The sequence below is a fragment of the Typopeltis vanoorti genome, chromosome 1, assembly GCF_054136105.1.
Source record: "Typopeltis vanoorti isolate ZY-2024b chromosome 1, IOZ_Tvanoo_1.0, whole genome shotgun sequence".
NCBI classification, from domain to species: Eukaryota; Metazoa; Arthropoda; class Arachnida; order Uropygi; family Thelyphonidae; genus Typopeltis; species Typopeltis vanoorti.
The window spans coordinates 170549662-170570662 of record NC_143549.1 but is presented as its reverse complement, the minus strand read 5'-3'; the positions used below and the strand labels follow the sequence as shown (position 1 = coordinate 170570662).

At 37.3% G+C, this 21001-nt stretch overlaps 1 protein-coding gene across 1 annotated transcript in view; it reads left to right on the top strand.

Moving 5' to 3' along the window:
* The window catches only part of LOC150110639 (transient receptor potential cation channel subfamily M member-like 2), a 658320-nt gene that overhangs the window by 61199 nt on the left and 576120 nt on the right, over nucleotides 1-21001 (top strand). The window contains exons 5-6 of the mRNA XM_090403554.1: nucleotides 7536-7731; nucleotides 10516-10705. Coding sequence (XP_090259680.1) covers nucleotides 7536-7731; nucleotides 10516-10705 — 386 coding nt within the window. The remainder of the gene's footprint in view (nucleotides 1-7535; nucleotides 7732-10515; nucleotides 10706-21001) is intronic.

The following is a 21001-nucleotide window of genomic DNA, read 5'->3' as shown; positions in this document are numbered from 1 at the left end:
TTCATGTGGTGGCCAAATTTTTTATATTTTTTTATTTAGTTAGTGACATCCACGCGATAACCCGTGATCGGCCGTTTGGTGAGAATTCGCATCGCGTGATCGAGTGATATCATTCATTTTCAAGCTGAAAATTGGAATTTTGTGTGGTGGCCAACTTTTTTTTATTTTTTTATTTAGTTAACGACGTCCACGCGATAACGCGTGATCGACCGTTTGGTGGGAACTCGCATCGCGCGATATCGCGTGTTTGGCAATGAACATGTTAATCCATTTGTGCTTTATTCCTACGGTTTCTGTTGCTACTTTTGTGAGAATTTGTTTCAAATTTTCCCATTCATCTTCTATGTCACATGTGTGGTTTCGGTTTTTAAGTTTGTGCATTTTTTATATTGTTGTGTAACTTGAGGATCCTGTAATGAAGAAATTTTGTAGCTTGGCTGGTAAGAATTTTCAATTTTATGAAAATGTTTTTAGCTACTTTGGTTTAAATTGAATTTTTCTGATACCACATAATGATCGGAGTTTAATTCAAAGCCTCGATATACTCTTACGTCTAAAATTAACTCTGCTAATTTAAAATTTGTGATAACGTAGACAATTACTGATTTCTATCCTCTGGTTGACCAAGTATAGTTATGTATTTCCTTGTGTTTAAACATTGAATTCATTATTATTATTATTATTATTATTATTATTAAAACAAGACCTCATGGAGTCAAAGACTCATCTAGGAGGTCCTTTTATCTTACACACACATCTCATCATACCGTGTCTTAAACACATTCAAACTACTTGCAGACACCACGCTCTCAGGCAGGGCATTCCAATCACTCACAACTCTGCACGAAAAAAACCTGCCTCTCACTCCCTTACTCACACCCTCCTTATACAGTTTCCAGGGATGACCTCTGGTTCTCCCCTGATCTCCCACTATTCTCTGTAGAACTTCTCCACCATTGATCCTATAACAACCCCTTACCAACTTGTAGGTCTCTATCATATCTCCCCTCTTCCTTCTCTCCACGAGACTCTGCAAATTACATCTTTTCAATCTTTCCTCATACTCAACATTCCAGAGGTCAGAAACTACCTTAGTCATTCGCCTTTGGACCCTTTCCAACATCTCTTCATCCTTCTGAAAACCCGGTGACCAAATCTGGGCACAATAGTCCAAGTGTGGCCTAATCAAAGCCTTATACATTGGAACAAGTATCTCCCTACTTCTACATGTCAGTGTCCTCCGCATCATTCCCAGAAGTCTTTGTGTTGTCTTCACAATTTTGGCGATGTGTCCCCTAAATTTTAGATCCTTATCCACTATCACTCCCAGATCTCTTATTTCCTCTACTTCCAACAATATATTCTCACCAAGCATAAATTCTGCATCCCATCTTTGTTTTCCAAATTTTAAAACCTTACATTTTGCAACATTGAACTCACATCCCCATTTGCTTGCCCAATCACTCAATTTATTCAAGTCTTCTTGCAAGGCCACAACATCTTCACTACTCTTTATGGTTTGTCCCAACTTTGCATCATCTGCAAACAACTGAATATCTCCATCCAAATCTTCACCAATATCATTAATATATAAGTTAAATAGTAATGGCCCTAAAACAGACCCCTGAGGCACTCCACTAGTGACTTTCCTTTTCCTGGATATTGCTCTCCCATACACAACTTGTTGATACCTATCAGACAGCCAGACTCCAATCTAATGCATTAATCTAATATCCAACCCCATCTGCTCTAGTTTGACTGTCAACTTATCATGAGGTAATCTATCAAAAGCCTTTGCGAAATCCAAGTATATTACTGGGATTTCACAAAGCCTTCTCCTCTGTCCAAGGAAGCAGTCACTTTATTGTAATAAGTAAGTAGATTACTAAAACATGACCTCCCTTTAGCAAATCCATGCTGTCCATCAAAAATTATACCACTGTTGTCAACCCAACTCTGGATCCTAGTTCTCACAAGCTTCTCCAACAACTTAACCACAACACCTGACACACAGATAGGCCTATAGTTTGATGCTTGAGTTCGATCACCTCCTTTATGAAGTGGCACAATCTTGCCCTCCTTCCACTCTTTAGGAACTTGACCAAGTGCAAGACTCGTATTAAAAAAATATGTCAAGGCAGGTGTCAACTCTCTAGCACACTCCTTCAGAATACGTGGTGATATATTATCAAGTCCCACGGCCTTATTTACATCTAGTTTACTCAACTCCCCAAACACCTCTTGCTCACTTACAGTCAGTCTCTCCTCCCCATCATCAACTGCTCTTAATCTCTCCATGAAGTCACATTCACAAGATTGAAAGATCTTTATGAATTGCTCATTAAGTATCTCCACAACACATTCTGCAACAGCTGTCTTTATACCATTTCCTCCAATCAATGTCATCCTTCCATAATCATTCTTTCTTTTGCTGGCTACATATCGAAAGAACTCCCTAGGATTCTTTTTGGCTTCATTAGCTAACTGCTGTTCATACCTCTCTTTAGCTACTCTCACCAACCAAGTCACCCTCCTTGCCTGGTCTTTGTAGACCTCATGAAATTGGTTACTTCCACTTCTCTTATGCTGTCTCCACAATGCCTTTTTTTTCTGTATTGCATGCTTAATCTCTTTATTCATCCATCTCACACCTACCTTATTTAACCTTCTCACCCATGGTATACATTTAGACATTGCATCTACTAAATAGTTTTTGAAAATCCCCCAAGCTGCATGGATCTCTTTTCCAGCTAACTCCTCATTCCATGCTACATCTGCAAGCTGCCTCCTGAGCTCTTCATAATCACCCCCCTTGTAGTTCCACATATACCCTTTTTTCACAGGGGTCCTTGCACTGCTGGCAACCACCCAGGTAATCACCTCATGGTCACTTTCACCAATTGGTGGATGATTTGACACCTCATTTATAATTACATCCTCCGATGAGATGACCAAATCCAAGACCCTTAATCCTCGTGTGCCCTCTGTTACATACTGTCTGAGGTAGTTATCCCTCAAAAACTCAAGAAACTCATTTTCTTTACTTCCAGTCGCTATCTCTTCATTCCAGTCTATATTGCCATAATTAAAATCACCCATAATGATCACCCTTTTCTTATTTGCTTGGCTTATTTGACTATACATTTCACTATCACCACCATCCACATTACCAGGTCTATAACAACATCCCACCAAGTATTTGATTCTATTCACCTCTATCTCATACCATACTGCCTCAAAACCACTGGCCCTATTTCCCTCTTGCATCTCTACCTTGTATGGACATAACTCTTTCTCTATCATCAATAGCACTCCCCCTCCCTTTTTATCCCTTCTATCCTCACGAAACACATCATACCTTTCCATCTCTATTCCTGTCAGGATGTCGTCCTCATCTAACCATGTCTCACTTATTCCGACAATCTCTGGGTGCACAGACGCAATTAGTGCAACCATTTCATCCGCCTTGTTTCTTATGCTTCTAGCATTGGTATACAAACACAACAACTCATTTCTGGATCTACAGCTAGTTCCACTGATACCATTCACTCGATGTGCTCTCTCCATGCTGAACTGGGGCCATTTCTCTTTCTGCTTCTTCATTTTAGAACCCTTTGCAACAACATCTGTTTCCTCTTGATCCCTGGTCATCCCATTACTTTCCTGCCTACACATGCTCTCACCTCCTCTTGGAGCATCCACCTTTCTCACGCTGTGTATCCCTGTCCACCCTGGGCCTCCCCGTTTCCCTGCTCCTCTTGCACACCCATTCTCTCATTTTCTATACTCATACCACTCACCTCTCCATTATTTTCCACTTCTTCAATCTCTCCTGTCTTACTCTCCTGCTCTTCCACATCACTCCCCTCTCAATCTGATTCATTTTCTATATTCACTTCTCTACCTTCCAGCAGCAGTCTCTCCAAGCGACTCACACCATAACCACTCAAATGCAGTCCATCGCTCCCATACAGCTCACTTCGTCCCTCAAACTCATTCCACACATTAACAAACTGTACTCCCGTCTCCTCACACATTTCAGCCAGAATACCATTCATAATCCTTGCTCTCCGCCTCATTTCACCACAATCATACCTAGGCAACACACTGACCACCCTTCCTGTCACACTATTCTCTTTTATCTTTCCAAGCAGTCTCTTGACATTCATTTTGACATGCTCTTTGTTCTCTCTCAAATCATTTGTACCAATTAATACAATTAACACTTTTGCTCGCTCCCCCTCATATCCAATGCCTCAATCACTCTACTTATTTTACCGCCTGGAAAACATACCTTGTGCATTTTATCCTCTAGCACACCTTTAATAATGGAGTCGCCATACAACGCCACTCGCTCATCTTTCGTTAACTCTTTCATGCCATCATGATTTATTGTAATAGTTTTGACCTGAATTCTCTTAATTTCATTCCGTATCCATTTCATTTCTTGCCTCATCCAATCTAATTCACTTTCCGAACCTCGCGACACATTCTCTCTATCATTAAATCTTTCTAACTTTCTAACTCTCGACCCCCTCTTCTCACATTCCCTCTCATTCATCCTTCTTTGTTTCCGTACTTTCGGTCCAACATACGTCCAACTTTCACTATCATTCTTCTCACTTTCACTCTCATTTATCTTTCTTTGTTTCCGTACTTTCGGACTAACATGCGTCCAACTTTCGCTATCATTCTTCTCATTTTTACTGTCATTCATCGTTCTTTGTTTCAGTACTTTCGGTCCGACATGTGTCGAACTTACGCCATCATTTATTCTTTCGATTTTTTTTACTTGCGATTTCTGCATTACGCAAATTCTACTTTCATTCGTTCTCTCAATTTCGTTTCTTTCCACCTCACTTTCGTCCCTTTTAACATCCGTTACGGTTGTCAAATCGCTCTTTTTCTTTTTTCCTGATTTTTTAACATTTTTTCGCTTCTCTTGCTCAGTATCCTTTTCTTTCAAACGTGCAATCGTGATACAATCGGTACTAGCACTTTCTGTCATCAATTTCATATTCGCATTCATTAGTTCTTCGTTCAGGTCACACTTCGCACACACCCTTCTTCCATCTGCACTAAACATTAACAAATAATTTATGTAATCGATGGAATACATATAACAGACCTCACACTTAACGAAACGACTGAAATCTACATTCAAATCATGGAATGACAATGCCGCCGCCATTTTTTTTTCTCTCTGCCGGTTATAGGTCTAATAATAACGATTTCGTAATTTAGTTTAGACAAGAAAAAAAAACCCACACTAATAATACCGGTAGCGTACAACGTTTACAGCCGCTCTTACTCAAACAATTACGCATATATACTTAATTATTCCTAGTAAAAACTTATCTGAATCAGGAGCTCTTCAAAACACGTCCGCAGTACTTGGCCCACTCAATTATTCTCATATTTTAGTATAAATGACAAAATCACGCAATCTGCGACCATTTTATCATTATTATTATTATTATTATTATTATTATTATTAAACAAGACCTCATGGAGTCAAAGACTCATCTAGGAGGTCCTTTTATCTCACACACATCTCATCATACCGGGTCTTAAACACATTCAAACTCCCTGCAGACACCACACTCTCAGGCAAGGCATTCCAATCATTCACAACTCTGCACGAAAAAAAACCTGCCTCTCACTCCCCTACTCACACCCTCTTTATACAGTTTCCAGGTATGACCTCTGGTTCTCCCCTGATCTCCCACTATTCTCTGTAGAACTTCTCCACCATTGATCCTATAACAACCCCTTACCAACTTGTAGGTCTCTATCATATCTCCCCCTCTTCCTTCTCTCCACTAGACTCTGCAAATTGCATCTTTTCAATCTTTCCTCATACTCGACATTCCAGAGGTCAGAGACTACCTTAGTCAGTCGCCTTTGGACCCTTTCCAACATCTCTTCATCCTTCTGAAAACCAGGTGACCAAATCTGGGCACAATAGTCCATGTGTGGCCTAATCAAAGCCTTATACAATGGAACAAGAATCTCCCTACTTCTACATGTCAGTGTCCTCCTCATCATTCCCAGAAGTCTTTGTGTTGTCTTCACAATTTTGGCGATGTGTCCCCTAAATTTTAGATCCTTATCCACTATCACTCCCAGATCTCTTATTTCCTCTACTTCCAACAATATATTCTCACCAAGCATAAATTCTGCATCCCATCTTTGTTTTCCAAATTTTAAAACCTTACATTTTGCAACATTGAACTCACATCCCCATTTGCTTGCCCAAGCACTCAATTTATTCAAGTCTTCTTGCAAGGCCACAACATCTTCACTACTCTTTATGGTTCGTCCCAACTTTGCATCATCTGCAAACAACTGAATATCTCCATCCAAATCTTCGCCAATATCATTAATATACAAGTTAAATAGTAATGGCCCTAAAACAGATCCCTTGATTTTGATTGCATGTATCTTCGCCAAATTTACCTATGTTTGTTTTGTATTTTTTGTTTTCTCTTCTGGCATTTAAATCTCCTGCTAGTAGTAAATAGTCAGTTTTGTTTATTTTATCTATGGCAATCTGTAATTCTTTATAAAATATATTACCGTCTTCGTCTTTTCCCTCTTCTGGTGCATATGCACCAATTATTGTTATGTGGCCTCTTAATGTCTTGAGTCTAATTTTTATTAGTCTTTCATTCAAATAGTTGTAATATACAATATTGTTTTTTAGGGATTTATGTACCATAATCATTATACCTGGTTTTGCTCTTTCTTCTTTTTTTACCCCACTGTAGATTTGTATATAGTTGTTTGTTTCTTTTGAACCTTTTTGTTTTTTCTTTGTTTCTATTACTATACATATATTTATGTTAGCTTGGTTTAGTTGTTTATGAAGTTCTTCTTCTTTGTGTGCAATACTTCTCACATTCCATGTTGCAATCTTCATTATGTGTTCCTTTTTCCAATTTCATTTACTGTTTCCTGAATTGTGGTCTTTTCCCTATCAAATTTCCTTGATAGTCTGTCTGGCTTTTCTGTGCATGAGACTTGAAAGTATTTTGAATTTCCCCAGGTCAGGTTACTAACTTGTCGCTGGGTAAGTCCAGTGGTAGGGCTGATACCTAATGCCTCTGGACAGACAGATCTAACAGCATTTACTGTGTTAGGGTTATACTGCCCATACTCAGTCGCCAGTGCCTCGTTTGTACTTTTAGAATAGGATGGACCATGGGAAGGTGAGGTTGACATTTGAGTGGGAGAGGCTATCTATTGCGCTTCGCCACCCCTTCCACTTTATTTGCATACTTGCTAAATAAGCATCACTTTTTTTTATAGATATATGCCTTGGATGGATGAATTTAAGTTTAATATCTACTTTCTTTTCTAAAAGTTGTGAAATTTCAATTTTTATCACAGAGAAAATAAAAAGAAAAGCTTAGATCAAAATACATCTTTTTATTTATTAGGAAATATGACTGGAATTTCAATACTTTGGATTATAACTTTTTGAAATGTGTACTGTGCATATTTGATGTGATTCTTATATGTAATCTTTCTAGGCATTTCATGTTGAGATTCAGAATGAAGGAAGCCGTCCAGAAGAAAGTAAATATGATCTGAATTCAGATCACTCTCATTTTATTATTATTAAAGATGGCACAGTGAATAAAACTGGGATCAATTATTTTCTTCTTCGTCTAGAACAGTATCTTGCATCTTCTGTTGAACAACCCAAAAAATCTACTTCTGAAACAGGTATTATATCTTTAAAACTTTGTATGCACTGCTCAGAAATATTTTTTCTTTTCTTTTAAGACTTGAAATACAAAATTTTATTTTTTCATACGCTTTGATTTGTTATTCATGATTCATTAATTTGTTATTGATTTCAAGCACTTGAATTACAGCTAATAATGCTGCCAACTTTATAGCAAATGTTGTTGCAACTTGCTCACTATAATTAATGGTGGAAAAGTCCCAGTGAGAGCTTCACACCTTATAGCAAATCCTTCCTTTGGATTCTACAAATTAGCACCATACCTAAAATATTTCTTGCTAATCTGATTACATGATTGTGTTATTGATTAATTACAATATTATTGGCATCAGACCTCCATGGAGTCCAGGCTCATCATGTAAGGTCACTGCTGTACACACAGTGCTCACTGAGCTTTGTCTTAAATTCCACCATTTCCACAGTTGCCACTCTATCAAGCAATGTAAAGAACCTACTCTTTACTTTGCTGTTCACACCATCTTTATACATCTTCCAGGAATGGCCTCTTGTTCTTTTACCTCTGTATTCTTCAATTTTTTTTTTTTAAAAAAAAACCTCTTCCAATTTAACCGGTGATGACCTTTTCCCAGATTACATGTCTGAATCTTATCATCCCTATTCATGAGACTCTGCAAACAACATTCCCTCAGTTCATACCCAACATTCCTGAAATCTGATGCTGCATAGTAAATCCTATCTGAACAATCTCCAGTATACCCCATTCCTTGAAAACCAGGTGACCAGATCTTCATACAGACATGATCAAGTTCATATACAATGGAACCATAAACACTTTACATGTCCATCACCACTCCCATCTCTCTCTCTCTCTCTCTCTCTCTCTCCTTCATAATTTCTCAACTGATTGTATATTCTGCATCCAGCCTTGCCTACCAGTTTCAAAACTTTACACTGTACAACATTGAACATAACTTCACCAAATGTAATCTATTCAGATTTTCTTGTGAGGCCACACAGGAAAATTTGAATAGTTCTCGCTAATATTGTATTATCTGCTTCTCTCATATTCATACAGGTTAAACGGTAATGGCCTAAAACACACCCTAGGAGCACATCACTATGAGCATCCCCTTCAGGGATACTACTCCCCTTGCACAACTTCCTGATACTTATCAGACAGACAGCCAGTCTCCTATTCATTATGCTAATTTATTTATTATTTGTACGCTATCCCTCACTATCCTCTCTACTGCCCCTTAGGACTAGTTGAGTCCTCCTAATAAGGGATTAAAGTATGTATTTTTGATCATAGCAGCGCGTGTTCACTGGGCCGGTTTGCCTGTTCTGAGGGACAAAAAACTTGAGTTTCAACGAGAAAAAACCCTCTACCTCCATATGAAACCAGCTAACTCACCTTTAATCGAAAGAGACCAAGTAAAGGTATCTCACGTCATGGACAGGAATCGAACCCCAGGTCTTTCCGACCAAAGGGCTTTGTCTATACCGACTGAGCTATGGAGGCTCTAGTTTCTTCTGTAAACTCAGGAAAGTACTGCTGAAATTCCTTTTGAAGGGATTTAAGGTGCCCAGAGCAACTCACCCTTTATTCTACTGTCTTTATTCAAACTTCAAGACACCGATTAAAAATTAATTTTGCCATTGAATTTTGCAGCATAATGAATATTTTTTCAGTTTACTATTTGTAACATAGAATTTTATACTAATGATAACACTGCATTTGTATATTTTATTTTTATGGAGTGAATCAAGGTCTGCTGTGGTGGAAATTTGAAAAAATATTAAAGGCCTGCCATAGCAAATAATTAAAATAATATAAAATGTTTAATATATATGAACATGTTTGGGCCCTTGATATTTTTTTTAAAGTATTCACCATGGTGGACCTTAAGTCACTTCCCTTCATTTATCAAAAATCAGTGTTACAATTTCTAGTAGAACATTGAGTATGGCCATATTAAATAAGTGTTGAAATTTCCTATAAAAATAATTGCAGCTAAAAATAACTACATGACCGACCCCCAGAAAACACTGTGCAACCCCCTTGACGGTCGCGACCTACAGGTTGGGAACCCAGTGTATAGATCAACTTTGTGGGCCTATAAAATCATTTAAACTTTGTGTATACTGTCTCATTTGTATTTACACTATTGTCATATATTTAGCATATGTATAATAACTGAATAAGTATTTACAGTGAGTTGCATGACATCAGGTATGCTCAATTCTGTGTGTGGGGGGGCAGTTACTCTGGTTATTTGGAAGAATGAATGTTTTCCCAAAAGTTTGTTTTTCCTTTTATATAAAGTTCTGATAATTCAGGAAACTACAAATAATAGACATTGGAAGGATTAATGTAATGTAAAATGAATGTTCATATAATCAGTAAGACTGCAAATAACAGATTGGAATTATTGACTTTTTTAATGTCAAATTAGAGTTTAGAAAAATTAGATTTTTTTTTTAAATTCATTATTTTTTTTTTATGTTGAGCCCAAACATGAGAGGTTGGTTGATCAATCTATAGTACATTAGTACTGTATACGAGCAGTGGGTTGGAAAAGGAGAAACTTGTTTACATTTAATTTAAAAGGTTATTTAAAGATATTAAGAGATTGGAGATGTCACATGATTCCTCTCCATTTTCAAGGAATAAAAATTTCAAATTGGAATTAATAGCAGTTTTTGATATATTTTTCATAAATAAAGATTTAAATGCTTTTGAAGTCTTCAAAAATGAAAAAAAACTTATGTCTCTGAATTTATATTACTCTGTGTTTCAGATTCTAAAACAGTTGCTTATGGTCTTGGTAGGTATACTATACCTGTTTTAGCAATCCTTATTCAGGGAGGTACTGATTCAGCTCGTTTGATACTGGATCATTTAAAGAAACAACTTCCTGTAGTAGTCATCCGAGGTAGTGGGGGACTAGCAGATATTATTGCATTTGCACAGAATGAAATTGAATATAGGTAAGTAAATTTATTTGCTTGCTTTGATAGACTGTTTTTTTATTGAGTTTAGCTTGAGCACTTATAGAGCTCATATATTGTTTTACGTTTTTATCGTTAGGAGAAAGATTATAATAGCATGCTTTATATCACACATATTGGTCCCTGAAAATATGAGAAACACCAAACTTTATTGTATTTATTCTGTTGTAAACAGATTATGCCACACAGTTTTCATTTGTAAGCATTACTGCAGCTACTCATTGTCATCATAATCAATCCTTATCTGTCCACTGCTGAATGATGATCTCCTCCATATTTTTCGACATTTCTCCATCTCTGACCCAGAAGCTCTAGTTGTTTCCCATTGAATGATATAGTTCATTTCTTCATTTTGTTGATGGTCTGCAAGATCTTCTTGAACCTTCTCATGCTTGCCATTCTGTACAAATTTTGGTCCTCCTCTCCTATCTTGCGATGTGTCCTCTCCATCTCTATTTTTTTATTTCTTTAATAATGTCTTTTAATCCTTTTTCCTGATATGTTTTTTACCTATTCTTTTTATATCAACATTGATCTTTCCATGTTTCTCTGTGCAATTCCTAATTTATTTAACACTCTTCTTGTGATGCTCCAAGTTTCTGCTCCTTATGTCATAGCTGGTACGATGCATTGTTCATATGCTTTTCTTTTAGACAGATGGGTAAGTTTTCTTTAAAAATTTTATTGTATTTTCCAAATTGTCTCCATCCTTGGTTTATTCATTGTTTTATTTCATGTTCCCAATTTCTATTTATGTTAATTATTTATTATTATTATTATTATTATCTGACCTCCATGGAGTCTGAGACTCATCATGGGAGGTACACACTATTGCACACGATTCTCATCCAACCATACCTTAAACTAATTCAATGTGTTTACATTCACAACACACTCAGGTGATGCATTCCACTCACCAACAACTGTAAATGCAAAGAACCTTCTCCTCACTCCTCTGCTCACACTCTCCTTATACAGTTTCTAGCGATAGCCTATTGTTCTACCCCCTCTTCCATTCTGTGAAAAATCTCTTCCATGTCTACCTGATAACAATCCCTGACTAGCTTATATGTCTCAATCATATCCTTCCCCTTCCTCCTGTTCACGAAGCTTTGCAACTTACATTCTCTCAATCTGCTCTCATACTCCACATTTCAAAGACCACTGATCACTTTTGTGAATCTGCTCTGGACCCTTTCCAAAATATCCTCACCACCATGAAAACCGGTGACCAAATGTCTGCACGGTAATCCTCTGCATCGTTGCCATTATCATATGTGATGTCTACACAACTTGTGCAATATGACCCCTGAATTTCAGGTCCTTATCCACCATCACTCCTAGATCTTTGCATCTCCTCTACTTCCTTTAAAGTTTCCTCATGAAGTATATGCTTTGCATCCCATCGTTGCTTACTTTATTTCAAAACCTTACACTTTGTAATATTGAACTGATAGTTCCACTTACCTGCCCATTCATATAATTTATTCATTTCATCCTGTAAGGCCATAACATCTGCTTGACTGTGCATTGCTCTGCCCAATTTTGCATATCTGCAAACAGTTGCTTATCACTAAACTTTTCAAACATCGTGGATGTAGAGCATATGACCATTGTTTCTTATGTGCATGTTTTCTCCCTTCTTACTTCACTGAGTCCAGTGATGAACAACAACGGTGCCAAAACTGATCCCTACGGCACAATACTTGATGAATCTTTGGATTCTTTGAAGATGACGTGTAATAATAATAATAAAAGTTCTTATGTATTTGATTTTATGCCTATTGAGTTTTAGTTACCTATGATTAAAGTATAATGAGTTTTTTCTTTGTCCACGAGTCTTCCAGTTTTTTATAAAATCGTTCTATTTCATTGTCTTCATGGCTTGTTGTTGGTTCATATATTTGAATGATTTTAATTTTATGTCTTGAGTTTATTTTCAAAAACAGTTGGGCTATTGTATCTGATATTCCTTGTATACTTATTAACTGTTGTATTCTTTGTTTGTGAATTAGGGTTGTTTGAAAAGTTTGGTAAAAAAAATAAGTTAATCACATTTTTTTTGAAAAAAAAATCACCTTTATTTCTCAACATAGTCTCCACCAAGGTCTACACATTTGGTCCTGCGAGTTTCCAATTTTTTCATCCCATCTAAAAAGTAAGATTGGTCAAATTGTGCAAAACAGTCATTGACAGCCTTGATGACATCCTCGTTTGAAGAAAATTTTTCCCACCAAGCCAAATTTTTAAATTTGGGAACAAGAAGTCACATGGGACCAAGTCTGGAGAATACAGTGGATGTGGAACCAGTTCAAACATTAATTTGTGCAATTTTACCATAGCGACACCTGATGTGTGTGGGACAGTGCACTGTCTTGATGAAAGAGCACAGAAAAGTGCTCTTTAATAAAGATCATTTAAAAGAAGAACTGAAGAAATAAATAGCCAATCTTGGCCATTTTTCTATTCAATTCTACTTTTAAACTGTCCAACAATGACGCATAATAGACTCCTGTTATTTTCTTATCCTTTTCCAAATAGTCTATCATGATAATTCCTTGGGAATCCCAAATAACAGTGGCCATCACCTTCCCAGCTGACAAAACAGTCTTCACTTTTTTCAGTGTTCTTTCACCGGGCATTGTCCACTGTTTTAACTGCTGCTTGGAATCAGGTGTGTGTAGTGGTGGATCCCAGTTTTGTCTACAGTCATGAATCGATGCAAAAGATCCTGCAAATTGTGATTAAACATCGGCAAACATATTTGTTATCTACTTCCCAAACATGTCTTTTCATATGTGTTTTTGATTGACGGTCAACAATTGCGGAACCCATCGTACACACAGCTTTTTCATGTGCAATTTTTTGTGCAGGATATTATACACCTGTTCAGTTGAGATGCCTACAATCTCAGCAATCTCACACACTTTCACTCGATGGTCTTCCATAATGATACCATGGATTTTTTCAATCATTTCCTTTATAGTGACCTCAGTCGGGTGTCCGGAGTGCACTTCATCTTTGATGGATTTACAACCACGTTTAAACTCATTTATCCAAAAATATTTTTTAATTTTGATGCAGAGTCCCCATTAACTGCATGTAACTTGGCTTTGCTCTGCACGGCCGTCCACTTTTTCAAATAAAAGTATTTTATCACTGCACGAAACTTGTTTTTCTCTATTTTTATGAAAAATGTGAACACAGTCATTTTAAATGTTTGCCAAACTAGAACTACGTGTCGCACGTGGCTAATTTGCCAGGGGTCATGAAAAGGATGATACGTGCCGACACTGGTATAAATGAATGAATTGTGTTGCTGTCTATTGGAAATTTACTAAACTTTTCAAGCATCGTGGATGTAGAGCATATGACCATTGTTTCTTATGTGCATGTTTTCTCCCTTCTTACTTCACTGAGTTCAGTGATGCCCAATTTCATTTCCTTTATTTCTTATTCAAACTATACAAGGTTTGCTTCCTCTTTCATATTTTATACATTTTACAACAGCCTCTACTATATTTATTCCATTGTAAACAAATTAGGGCATACAGTTTTCATTTGTATTAGGACAGCCACTCATTAAACTTAGTATTTAGCTTATTATTATTATTATTATTATTATTTAGGCCTCCATGGAGTCAAAAGACTCATCGTGGGAGGTCCTTCCTAAGAAACACAAAGTCTATCATACCACTGCTTAAACTCATAAACTGTTCTCACTCTCACCACACCATCAGGCAGTGCATTCCATGGTTCAACCGCCTTCTATGCAAAGAAACCACTCCTCACCCTCTTGCTCACAGTTTCCTTTTGTAACTTTCAGCGATGTCCCCTTGTCATCACTCCTTCCTGCTGTTCAACCAAACGAAAGAACTCCCCAGTGGCAACCCTGTAACCACCTCTCAACAGTTTAAAAGTCTCAATCATATCACCTCTCCTTCTTCTATCCACGAAACTCTGCAGTCCACATTCCCTCAGCCGATCCTCATAACCATCATTGTACAGTCCCGAAACCATATTTGTTATCCGCCTTTGTACCCTTTCCAAAGTTAATTTATCCCCTTCAAATCCTGGGGACCAAATCTGAGAATAATAGTCCAAGTGTGTTCTGATCAGGGTCTTATACAACGGAATGATAACTGTTTTATCTCTGAAGGTCAGCGTCCTTCTCATTATTACAGCAATCTTCTGTGTTACCTTCGCCACCTTTGCAATATGTCCCCTAAATTTCAGGTTTCTATCAATCATCAACTCTAGATCTCTTGTCTCTCCTACTTCGTCCAGTATAACTCCTCCCATAGAGTATGCAGTGTTCCATCGATGTTTCCCAAACCTCAAGACCTTACATTTTGCTGCAAACAACTGAATATCCCCTTGCAATCCACTGACAATGTCATTGATATAAAAGTTAAACAATATAGGTCCCAGTACTGAGCCCTGTACTTAAACTTGCTGTGGTGTATTATTTTAAGTTTTCTTCCAACTAATTCTATGGTGGGTATCTAAGGCATGGTCTGCCAGCCCAGAGTGGCTGTACTGGTGAAACCGGATGTAGTCTTTGTGTTCTGAAATCCTGATATTTGCTGTCCTGCCTGTTTGGCCAAAGTGGGACAGTTTGGAGCTGCAAGGGACCTGGTATACACCAGGTAGGTCTAGGGGAAGTGGTTGGGCTTTGGTAGAGCGGATAAGGGATGCCAACTTTTTATATGGTCTATAACAAGAAGTCAGGTCATATTTTTTGAGGATATTGGTTGTAGGGGATGGTGATAGATTTGGTGTACTCTTTATTGTAGAGGGGGAGGGGGGGGTGTGGTTTACTGGTTTTAGTATTTTTTGGATTTTTTTGGGGTTATAGCCATTGGCTAAGAAAGTGTTGAGGATGTGGTTTAGTTCAGTGGTTAGGGCCTCGTCATCTGAGCAGATTAATTTTGCCCTGTTATATAGTGTTTTTATAACCCCATATTGTTGTGATGGGGAGGGGGGATTGCTGGTGAATGTATCTGCCAGTATGGGTGGGTTTTCTGTAAACAGAGAAAACCCAAGATCCATCAAGCTGGCGAGTGATTAAAGTGTCTAGGAAGGGGAGGGTGTTGTTTTCCTCTTTTTCTAAGGTGAACTGGACTCTGGGGTGTTGGTTGTTTAAGTGTGTTAGGAAGGAGTGGAGTGTATCTGAGCCATGTGGCCAAATAGCGAACACATCATCCACGTATCGAAGCCAAATAGTGGGTTTTTGTGGGGCAGAGTTTAAAGCTTTCTCTTCAAAGGTCTCCATAAAGAAATTGGCCAAGGGTGGGGAAAGTGGTGAACCCATGGATGTCCCCTCTATCTGTTTGTAGAATTTTCCTTGCCAAACGAAATAGCATGAGTTCATTGTGAACTGAAATAGGGCTGATATATCGGGAGGAAAATTATGTCAGTGTGTTGGAGTGAGAGGTTTTCTATACTGGCTTAAAAGTGGGCTGAGTTTTTACGTGTAATGGTGTGTTGCCAGTATAGTGTGTGAGCGTTTTGGCTAAATGTTTGGCTAATTTATATGTGGGGGAATCAATGCCATCCACTATGGGACGTAATGGCACATTTTGTTTATGTATTTTTGAGAGTCCATATAATCGGGGGGGGGGGGTCTAGAGTTATAAGGTTTTAATTTGTTAGTGACTTCCACAGGCCAAGAAGTGACCTTCTTAAGGAGTCTGTGGAGAGTTCTAATCTGAGAGCTGGTAGGATTATATTCAATACGGAGGTAAGTAGTACGGTCTAGTACTAAAGTATTAAGCTTACCTTTGTTGTCCTTTTGATTGAGCACCACAGTGTTGTTTCCCCTTATCTGCTTTGATGATTACTATTTTTTTGTTTTTCTTCATTTCTAGTAAAGCTGCATATTCGTCTTTGGATAAGTTGGTTTTTGGAGATTTTGCTTTGGTGAGAACACCGGCTACATCCAGTCTGACGTTATTGGCGATCTGGTTAGGAAGGTTGCGAATCCCACCTTCTATTTGGATCATGATTTCCTCGGCAGGTATTCTTTTAGGAGCTAGGGCGAAATTTTGGCATGTGAAAGTGTGGTGAGTGCTTTAGGCTTTAAAACTACAGACGAGAAGTTGACTACAGTGTTCAGTGGTGGCTGTGGTAAGGAAGTAGAATTCTTTATCAGGTTATAAAAGGGGTTATAAAAACACTATATAACAGGGCAAAATTAATCTGCTCAGATGACGAGGCCCTAACCACTGAACTAAACCACATCCTCAACACTTTCTAGCCAATGGCTATAACCCCCAAAAAATCCAAAAAATACTAAAACCAGTAAACCACGACCCCCCCCCCCTCCACAATAAAGATTACACCAAATCTATCACCATCCCCTACATCCAGGGCACCTCTGAGAAAATAACCAATATTCTCAAAAAATATGAACTGACTTCTTGTTATAGACCATATAAAAAGTTGGCATCCCTTATCTGCTCTACCAAAGACCAACCACTTCCCCTAGACCTACCTGGTGTATACCAGGTCCCTTGTAGCTCCAAATTGTCCCACTTTGGCCAAACAGGCAGGACAGCAAATATCAGGATTTTAGAACACAAAGACTACATACAGTTTCACCAGTACAGCCACTCTGGGCTGGCAGACCATGCCTTAGATACCCACCATAGAATTTGTTGGAAGAAAACTTAAAATAATACACCGCAGCAAGTTTAAGTACGAAAGATTATTCAAGGAATCATCAGCAACTCTAAAAAATGTTCCAAACTTCAAACAAATTTGGGTGCATGAAACTACCTCAAATTTGGGAGACGTACATTATGAGAACTTCAGCCCAACGGCCAAGACAACCAAATTAGCAGAGGGCACCATTAGGACTTTAGGAACAATATTAGTTTCTTGCCTTCTTCCTCATTTGCTTTTATTAGTGCCTGCGTGCACATACCATATTTTTATGTTCCTGAAGATGGCAACGTGACATTGCCGAAATATTGAAGTTATTCATTAAAGTTGCCTTTAATTAATATCCTTTATATGCATTGTTAATTCTGTAAGCTAATTATCAGTTAAGCCAGTTATTAATTATAAAAGTTTTGAAGTATTTTGTACATCTGCTATTTTTATTATTATTATTTTTGCCTATAATGTTATCTCTTTACCTAGTTATTTGTTATGTGCAGATCTTTCTCTTTTTCAAACATGGTCATCTGCTCTTATATTCCAGAATGAACCATTAAAGGACACATATCATTATTAAGTAGATATTGTTTGTAATAAATTTTGCATCATTTACATGCATTTTTATGAAGATGTATCTAATATACACAGAAATCTGAATATATAGTATTAAAATATATAGTGCTCACTATGAAAATTATCTGAATTTTCATACAGACCATCTTAGTACATAATTCATAAAAATTATGTACTTTTATTATCTAGTGTTATCTTTTGAAGGTGGGGAATTGGGTTTATTACCATTTTAATAAGCATTTGCAAAAGAGTATTGAATAACAACATCAAATAACATAACAAAACAGCATTGAATGGGATAAAACCTATAATGATAATACAAATCATAAACCTATATGAAAATTCCAATTTATAAATAATCATTTGAAATTGTAATAGGTTTAATAGGTTTTTGTTGCATAATATCAATGTGATAGATAAAATGAGAAGTCTGTCATGTGTTTCAGACTTCATCCATCATTAATGATCCATCATTTGTTCCTTTTTCAGGTGCTTGTTTTGTTCTTCTTCACAATTTTCTTCTGAATTAATTATTTGTCAAAGATTCACAGTAGTCACAGCTAACATTTGTCTTCTAAGGTAGTATCACCAACCGTATCAGTCTGCATAGATCTTAATTGTCCTTTGGGATTTTTGTGGCCATTGAACATAGACACACATTACCTGTTTTGCTAACCTTTCCTCTTGTATCTTATGTTATTATAAAATCTGAAGTTACTATAACAAGGTGACAAATAATTGGATAAGAGAAATGCATATACAGTGGTATGCTTAGATTTTGCAAAGGCTTTTTGATAGATTGCCACATCATATGTTGCTGACTAAACTGGAGCAAATGGCATTGGTTGATTAGTGGATAGGTAACTGGCTATCAGATAGGTATCAGCAAGTTGATGTATGGGGGGGGGGGCAGTATTCCAGAAGAAGAAGGTCACTAGTGGTGTGCCACATGGGGTATGTTTAGGGATCATTGTTGTTTAATTTGTATATTAATGATATTGGGATGGGTTTAATTGGTGATATATTGTAGAATGGTATGCAGATGATGCAAAACTGGGGAGAGTAATGAGGAATCAAGCAGATGTTGTGGCCTTACACAACATCTGCTTGAATAGATTATATGAGTGGATTGAATAGATTGCATGAGTGGTCAACAGTACGGAACTGTCAATTCAATGTTGCAAAGTGTAAAGTTCTGAAATTTTGTAGGCAACAATGGAATGCAAAGTATACACTCTTGGTGGGAAAATTTTGGAAGAAGTTGAGTAAACAAGAGACCTTGGAGTGGTAGTGGACAAGGATCAGAAGTGCAGAGGTTGTTACACAAGTTGTGAAGTCATTGCATCCGATTATAGCAATGATGTAGAGGACCTTAATGTGCAGAAGTAAAGAGGTACTGGGTCCATTTGTATAAAGCCTTGATCAGATTTCATATGGATTACTGAGCACAGATATGGACTCCTGATTTTCATGGTGATGAGGATATATAGAGATGTGAGATATGAAGACAGAGTGAGGGAATGCAGTTTGCAAAGTCGTATGAATATGATTACTAAATAACTTAAGGAATTCACAATGTATACTGGAATATAAATTAAAATCAACTTTAATATATATGAATATATGAATAGGGAGAAGAGCAAGAGAGAGGATTATAGCAATAATCCTCTCTCTAATAAAATAATTGAGACATTTAATTTGTTAAAGAGTTTTTCCAGGTTAATGTGGAAGAAATTTTTTATAGAATGGGAGAAGTGGGTAGAACAAGGGGACATCCTGGAAGCTGTATAAAGAGGATGTGAGTAGGGGAATAAAGATGGGTTCTTTGCATGGAGAGTGATTGGTGAGTGTAATTCATTTGCCTGACTTTGTGACTGTAAATACATTGAATGAGTTTAAAGCATAATTTGATGGTCTTTATGTGTACTTCCTGTGATGAGTCTTTTGACTTCATGGAGGTTGGATGTTGATGATAATAATAATGTTTATGTAACTGTATACCACCTTAATTTAGCTTTGCTCACACATTATTAAATGCTAATAATGTCAAGTAATTTCTTCTAATTATTATTATTATTATCTGAGACCTCCAGGGAGTCAAGGACTCATCGAGGGAGGCTGTAAATTACCCAACCCAGCTATCATACCTTCCGTTAAATTCATTTACACTAGATGCACTCACTACCCCCCCCCCCCCAAGGGCAAATTATTCCACTCACTCACTCACTGCTCTCTGAGAGAAAAACCTAGCTCTTACCCCTTTCTTGACTGAGAACAACTTTAACTTCCGTGGATGCCCCCGTGTTCTCTCCTCGTCTTCCATATAATGAAAAATTTCATCATTTGAAATGCTATAACACCCATTCAAAAGTTTATAGACCTCTATCATATCACTCTTTCTCTTGTTAACCAGAGTCTGTAATCCACATACTTGCAATCTGTCCTCATAATCTAAATCCCATAATACGGATATAATCTTTGTAACTCTTCTTTGCACCCTTTCCACAGCTTTTTTATTCCCTTGAAAACCCGGAGACCAAATCTGTGCACAATAATCCAAGTGTGGTCTTATCAAAGCCTTATAAAGAGGCAAAATACATGTCAAAGTTTGCTTCAGCATAGAAATTATCCTCTGAGTTGTATTTGCTATGTGACCTTTTGAACTTTAAATTCTTATCCACCAATACACCAAGATCCCTTGCCTCTTCAGTTTCTTATAGCATAACCCTGCTAATATAATATGCCACTGGATCTCTAATCACCCAAAGTGCATAACTTTACACTTACTAACATTAAACTGATAGCCATTTTTGTTTACCCAGATTTCCAGTCTATTCACATCATTTTGTAATTGCTGAATATCAGTAGCATCCCTGATTGCCCTGCCTATCTTTGCATCATCTGCAAACAATTGCAAATCTGATGATAGACCCTGGTTTAAGTCATTAATGTATAGATTGAACAATAATGGCCCAAGGACTGAACTCTGAGTTACACCACTAGTTACCTTAAATCTGGCAGATTCACACCCACTGTATA